The sequence below is a fragment of the Gastrolobium bilobum genome, unplaced genomic scaffold (genome assembly GCF_033153095.1).
Source record: "Gastrolobium bilobum isolate Gb01-03AN ecotype WA unplaced genomic scaffold, APGP_CSIRO_Gbil_v1 utg7258, whole genome shotgun sequence".
NCBI classification, from domain to species: domain Eukaryota; kingdom Viridiplantae; phylum Streptophyta; class Magnoliopsida; order Fabales; family Fabaceae; genus Gastrolobium; species Gastrolobium bilobum.
In genome coordinates this window covers 149,648-157,259 of record NW_026896893.1, presented here as the reverse complement: position 1 = coordinate 157,259, position 7,612 = coordinate 149,648, and the positions used below count along the sequence as shown (strand labels likewise).

The 7,612-nt window shown below is 41.5% G+C and overlaps 1 protein-coding gene across 1 annotated transcript; it reads left to right on the top strand.

The window, feature by feature from the left end:
* The first annotated feature begins 2,674 nt into the window (after window positions 1–2,674).
* On the top strand, window positions 2,675–3,625 carry LOC133302686 (uncharacterized). Its single transcript, XM_061502500.1, has one exon. It carries the CDS (start codon window positions 2,675–2,677, stop codon window positions 3,623–3,625), a length of 951 nt encoding a protein of 316 aa, XP_061358484.1.
* The last annotated feature ends 3,987 nt before the right edge of the window (window positions 3,626–7,612 follow it).

Genomic DNA, 7,612 nt, shown 5'->3' with positions numbered 1-7,612 from the left:
AAAACAGAATCTAAATAACAGAAATAAGGTCCAATCTAAAGAATTAATAGTTACTATTAATGTTGAAATAGTAATCCCCGGCAACGGCGCCAAAAACTTGTTGCTACTCACGGCAAGTGCACCGATCGTACAAGTAATATAATGTGTTAAGTAAGAGATCGTTCCCACGAGGATAATACACAAGCACTAATTCACTATCGCAAATTTAGTTGGACAATCAAAGTTGTATTTGGAAACAGAATTTGAGTTGAAAAATTAAAATATTAAAACTAATTGATTGCAAGATTTAAAAGCAAGAAAGTAAAGATTTGAATAAACTGATAAAATAAAAACGTAGCTAGGGTTTCGATTTCCTTCAATCTCTTTATTACGTTTGAATTCCTTCCTTACGTTAATTGTCCTTAGTATCAATCTAATCAATTCTTTCACATGTAATTAGGGCTCAATCCCTCGTTACCCTAAAACCTTTAAAATCTTGAAAGAATCCTAGTTCCCCGGTTATTCCCCAAGAATGCAAGCATTGAGTTCATGAATCTTAAAGATTACGCAAACTCTATGTCTATCCCTAGAATCATAAAGCGTACGATGAAATTATCAGATAAGGATCACACACCAACATTCTTATTGTCATGCATTTACCTACGATCATTATATAAGATTCAAGCCTATATAAAGCATTAAAAACAGATAATTTCATTTATGATATAAAGGAAAATTAACATACGAATTGTTCAAAGCATAATAAATTGATTAAATTCCATCTAACCCTAACTACTTAAAGATTTATCCGGACATAGCAAAATCAAGAACAAAAGACAATATAAAAGCTCCCCCAAACTCCATAGATGATTGGTGAATCTTCAATATCTCCAATGCAGACTTGATTCCGATCCGTCTCCGCCGCTCACGAACATGAATCGAGTGTTTCTCCGCCTACCCTCCGCCTCCAAGCACCAAGAATTGTGTTGCAATGTGAAAAGTTGATTAATTCTGGCCCCAAATGTGTTTTTGTAAGCCAAGAGTTCGTGCCCTAGATGGATACCTCGTATGGGCCTAAGTTGGGTTTCTGGGGCGCTTAAGCTTGGTCATTCGCGCTTAAGCCCCTAGAACGGTGATTGCAGAGTTCGCGTTGTGCGCTTAAGCGCGCTCCTCGAGCTGGAATTTTCTTCTTGCATCGCGCTTAAGCCCAAAGTTGGGGGCTTAAGCGCCTTGAGGCAGAGAATTTTTGTGTTTTTAGGGAGCTCAAGCTTCGAAATGGGGGCTTAAGCTCCCATAGGCAGAGGCTATTTGCTTGTTTTGGAGGCTTAAGCCTCCTCTCTCAACAACTTGATAGGATCTTCAAATCTTCTTGTTTTGATCTTCATCTATGATCTCTTCTAGTTGTGATTCCAATCTTCAAATTTGCCTCCTTTTATCTTAAAATCCCTTCAAAATAATAAAGATAATTCATTTAATTAAATTTCAGATAATGTTCATGATTATCATATTAAAACCCTAGTTTTTGACTTGTTCAAATTGATAATTTATATTATTTTAGTCTGTAAAACAAGATAAACTAAAGGTTTATCAACTTCCAGGGGATACAGGAAGAGAATACGAGGAGAATGCAGGATCTGGAACAACCCTTAATGGAAAGCACAAGACTTGGGGTGAGAGAGGTCCAGGGCCAAGATGCTAATGGCCGTGAAGGGAACCATAACCCAGACCATCAGAACTGAGTCACTGAGGTAGAGAACCAGGGTAGGGGCAATATCAACTCGAATCCTGGTGCAATGGAAGTTCAGAATGCGGCCGCTTAAATCTTTACCCAGAATGGTTCAGCAGGAGTAAACGGACAGGGAAACTGAGGTGGTACACACCCTGACCAAAAAGCTCAAGCTACTAGAGGACATGTGGAAACCGGTGGCTACATGAGGAAATATAATAGGGGGCAGTATAATAGCAGTCCCTTTACTAGTGAAATACTAAATGTTCTTTTCCCGGAGGATTTTAATTTGGCACGCTTGCCGAAATATGATGGAAGCCAGGACCCACAGGTTCACATTGATGCTTTTGATACGGACATGTATATCCGAGGGATAGATGAGCCCCTTATATCTCGAATATTTGCCATAACTTTGACTGGTGCAGCGCATGCATGTTTTCAACCCTCCCTGCCAATTCCATTGGATCGTTTGAGGAATTTTGACAAAAATTTCTTCTGAATTTTGCAACCAGCAAAAAACATCCAAAGTCCGAGTTCGCCCTGGGGAAGATACGACAACAACTCGGAGAAACCCTCCAGAGGTATCTTAACCAGTTTAAGGATGCGGCCTTACAAGTGCTGGGTTTACCGAAAAATATCCACGTACATCTTATTGTGGCTCACTTGGATGGTGCATCTAGGCTAGCCAAGTCGGTCTATAAAGATCCAGTAAGTACGTTGGAGGAATTCAGAACTCGCTCGAAGAAATACCTAGAGCTTGAGCAAATGGAGATAGCAAATGCTCAGTTTGAGGAAGGTAGAAGAGCAAGCCCAAGGAGGAGGAGCCCGACCCCAAGAGAAAAGGAGCGAGCTAGTGGTAAAAAGAAAGATTCTAGAAGCAGAAACCTGGATGATAGAGACCGGGTTGGAAGGTATGAGAAGTACACACCGTTGAATGCCTCGCGCTCTTAAATTTGAAGGGAAGTGGCTATGACGGAAATGAAAAAAGTGGATAGACCCATGCCCATATTTGACAGAGGACGGTTGGACAAATCCAAATATTGTGCCTTCCATCATGGACCAGGCCATAACAATTATCAATGTTGGGATCTCCGAGATGCTGTGGAGAAATTTGTCAGAGAACGCAAATTACGCCAGTATGTGATCAAAACTCAAGGTTCCAAGAACAAAAGAAAGTCTGGAAGCCGGAAAAGGAGTAAGAGTCCAGTACCTGAGAAGAAAAAGAAAGAAGAAAGGAACCAGAAAGATGATTCCAAAAATGACGAGTTCCCAGAAGCAGAGTTCGACTGCAACGTGATTAGTGAAGCCCTTGGAGGAGGAGGAGACACTGTAAGTGCTAGACGAAAGTACTTAAAAGAAGTACTCTCAATCCGGGATCGTCCTAAATTTAAAGAGGACCCTAACAAAGCAGACCCTCCTCTGCTCTATTTTACAAAAGAAGACATGAAAGGTGTCTTGCCAGGGCATGTGGATGGACTAGTTGTCACTGAAACCCTGGTAAATTGCCGGGTTAAAAAGATCTTCATAGATGCGGGAAGTAGTGCCGACATTATACTATGGGGTACTTTCAAGAAGATGAACCTTGATGAGGAAGACCTCAAACCCTACAAGACAACCTTAATAGCGTTTAATGGAGAAAATACACCTCCTAAAGGCTACATATATCTCAGGTTAACCCTGGGAACAAAAGAATCATTCAAATCAGAACGAGTGAGGTTCATAGTGGCAGATTTCCCGTCAGAATACAATATAATTCTGAGGAGACCAACCATACACAAATGGGACATGCTGGTCTCCACAAAGCATCAAAAGATAAAGATGGTAAGCAGCAGGAATGAAATTATTACCATCAGTGGTGATCAAAAAGAATCCAAGGAATGCTACTTTGAAACAGTCAAAGAAAATGAAGAGGACACCTGAGCCCACCCCGAATACGTCCAGGGGATAAAGCTGGTAAAAAGGTGACCCTTCATCATTCAGGAAAACCTGTCAATGTGGTTGAACTGGACATGAGAGAAGAAGTGATTCCCAGGCCAGAGCCTGATAGGGAATTGGAAGACCTTCTGCTAGGAAAAGAACCTGGTCAATTTACCCGAATTGGTAAGACCATCGATCCCCAAATAAAGGAACAGTTAACCGGGTTTCTGAAAAGCAACACAGATGTATTTGCATGGAAGTCATTAGAGATTCCCGATATAGATCCAACTTTTTGCTGCCACAAACTTGCAGTTTACCCAGGATCGCAACCAGTTTCTCAAAAGAAAAGGAAGCTGGGGCTAGAAAGAAGGCAAGTTCTGGAAGAGCATGTGAAAGAATTGCTAGATGCCGAGTTCATTCGTGAAATACAATATACAACCTGGCTTGCCAACGCTGTTATGGTGAAAAAACCTAACGGAAAATGAAGGGTCTGTACTGATTACACGGATCTAAATAAGGTGTGCCCAAAGGATTCTTATCCTATGCCTAACATAGACCAGCTAGTGAATAACTCAACTGGATTCCAATTGCTATCTTCCATGGATGCTTATTCGGGTTATAACCAGATCCTGATATATCGTGAAGACCAAGAAAAAATTTCTTTTATTGCTAAAAAGGCTAATTACTGCTACAACGTGATGCTGTTTGGGCTCAAAAACTCGGGGGCTACGTACCAGAGAATGATGAATAAAGTATTTGAGGACCAACTGGGCAAGAATGTAGAATTCTACATTGATGATATGATCGTCAAGTCGGTCGACATTGCCAACCATGTCCGGGATCTGGAGCAGACATTCCAAAAGCTGTGGAAATACCGCATTCGGCTGAACCTGGTAAAATGCGCATTCCGAGTTCCAGCTAGAAAGTTCCTGGGTTTCATGTTAACCTATAGGGGGATTGAAGCGAATCCTGATAAGTGCAAAGCAGTGATTGACATGAAAGTACCACAGAATAAGAAGGAGGTTCAGCAATTGACTGGTAGGCTGGCAGCACTAACCCGGTTCTTACCTAAGTCTGCTGAAAATGTCCTCCCGTTTTTCAAACTACTAAAGAAAGAAGCTATGCAAGGCTGAACCCAGAATGTCAATCCGCATTCGACAAGGTCAAGAAATGCTTGGCAACCCCACCAGTACTGTCTAAGCTAGAACCATGAGATATTCTGATCCTGTACCTGGCTGTGGGGGAGGAGGCAATAAGTGTTGTCTTGATCAAGGAAACCAGCAAAGGTCAGGAGCTAATTTACTTCGTCAGTAGGGCTTTGCAAGGGCCTGATTTGAGGTACCAGAAGCTGGAAAAAGTAGCTTTCGCCTTGCTGATTACTGCGAGGAGATTATGACCATATTTTCAAAGACACCAGATAATAGTCTGAACTAATCAGCCTATACGGCAAGTATTGCATAAGCCAGATTTGGCAGGAAGAATGACTAACTGGGCAATTGAGCTTTCAGAATATGACATAATGTATGAAAGTCGAAAGGCTATTAAATCGCAAGCTTTGGCTGACTTCATAATGGAACTTACCCCGGTCAGCCCCGACGTGGGAGAGACCAAAGATGCATAGAGGGTCTATGTAGATGGATCTTCCAATGACAAAGGAAGTGAAGCTGGGATAATACTCGAAAGTCCAGACAGGGTGGCAACAGAAAATTCCTTGAACCTGGATTTCCCAACTTCAAACAATCAAGCAGAGTATGAAGCTTTAATAGCCGGGTTGATGTAGGCTAAAGAACACGGAGCCAAAAAGGTTAAAATCTTCAGCGACTCCCAACCGATAACTTCTCAGATAGAAGGAAAATACCTGGCCAAAGGCCCTCTATTGATGAAATACTTGAACAAGGCTCGAGAGATGATGGCCGAGTTCGATGAGGTGAAAGTCACTCGCATTCCTCGAGGGGAAAATAGCCGAGCTGAAATCTTGTCTGAATTGGCAAGTACAAAAAACCCAAGCAACCACAGAACCATGGTGCAGCAAAGCAGAATAGAGCCGAGTTGCATGATGATAATCACATCGGCGAACGACTGGAGGCAACCCATAGTGGCATACCTTGAGAAAGGGACGTTACCTGAGGACACATTGGAGTCAAAAAAGCTGGTTCGAGATGAAACATAATACACTATTGTGGATGACCAACTATATAGAAAGGGGTTGCACATTCCTATGTTAAAATGTTTAAACTCAGAAGAAGCAGAATATGTACTGGCCGAGATACATGAAGGAATCAATGGTCAACACATGGGGGGAAAGGCTCTGGATAGAAAATCCCTCCTTGCTGGCTATTATTGGCCAACTATGGAAGCAGATTCCAAGGAACATGTCAAGACATGCGATAGTTGTCAGAAGCATGCCAGGCTGATTCTTTCACCACCAGAGGAATTGAAATACATCTCGGCTCCAAGGCCTTTTTTCAAATGGGGGATGGATTTGCTGGGACCCTTCAAAGCTGCGGAGGGACAATTGAAGTGGCTAATAGTGCCCATAGATTACTTCACCAAGTGGATAGAAGCAAAACTGGTTACCACAATAACCTAGGCCAGGGTACAAAGGTTCTTTGAAAGGAACATTGAGTCCAGATTTGGAATACCAGCCGAGGTGGTAACTGATAATGGTACACAATTTGCTGATAAAAGGTTCCAAGAGTTGATGAAAGACTTAAAGGTCAGACACCGCTTTGCATCTGTGGAACACCCACAGTCAAATGGGCAAGCTGAGGCTGCAAACAAGGTAATTGTTGATGGACTCAGAAAATGAATGATGGATGCCAAGGAAAGCTGGGTTCATCAACTACACTTTGTCCTATGGGATACCGAACAAGCACCCAGACAGCAACGAGAGAGACCCCTTTTCGACTGACATATGGGTGTGAAGCTATGATTCCGGTAGAAGGAGGAGAACCCTCTTAGAGGAGAATGAATGTCATTAAGCAAGGTGAACAACAAAACAGCAAACTGCTCACTGTTGAGTTAGATCTTGTTGATGAAGCCAGGGTCACAGCTCATTGCCGGGATATGATGGCCAAATGATTGGTAGCATCTAGATATAACAAAAAAGTGAGACCAATAGTCTTTGTGAAAAATGACCTGGTACTCAAACTAGCTGCCAACTGAGAAGGCCCATACTGAGTTAAAGAAAAGCTTGGAAGATGATCCTATATCCTAGAAACAACAGAAGGCAAAGAAATTAAAAGAACCTGGAACGCGGATAAGCTGAAAATATATTACAGTTAAATCCGAGATCCACCTTCTGAAGACTTGAAGTTTTTCTAGGCGAATTATTTTCCCTTTTTAGGGATTTGTCTAAAGACGAATATGCGGGCAAATTCATGTAGTTAACAATTTGATATCAATAAATGAGGAATTATTCTTTTAAGATTTATCCTTAACTATTTTTGATGCATCAATACAAACTCTGAGGTACAAGTGCAATTTGTCATGCTGACTCTGATCAAGTCGAAATGCTCCTCACTTTGGTTGAAGGCCTAAGGGGGGCATGTGACAGTATTGCCTTTACCTTAGATAAACCCGGGTTACAAAACCCAGAATATGATGAATGGTTAAGCCAACAAAGGCTATAACTATCATCAATGCAGACTTGCCACAATGGCTAAGTCAAAATAAACATGCGTCATGGAAAATGACAGAAAACGAAATCCGTACAATGCTTTGACCTCGGCCATGTCAATAAAATAAAACTCGTAAAATGCATGAGTTGATAAAATAAAATTTATTGGAGTTGTGAAAATAACCCGTCACAAATGGGGAAACTCCAATGAAGCCTAATATGAAACTCGTAAAATGCACGAGTTAAGAAAATAGAATCTATCCGAGTTGCAAAAATAACTCATCCTGGATAAGTAGCAACTCGGATAAGGTTGATGGCTTTATTTGCCTAAGTTACAAACTTAGAAAACAAGCATGTAAGTTCGTGCAGCA

Coding starts and splice junctions, on each gene's coding strand:
- LOC133302686 (XM_061502500.1), top strand. CDS start 2,675: ATGACGGAAATGAAAAAAGTGGATAGACCCATGCCCATATTTGACAGA.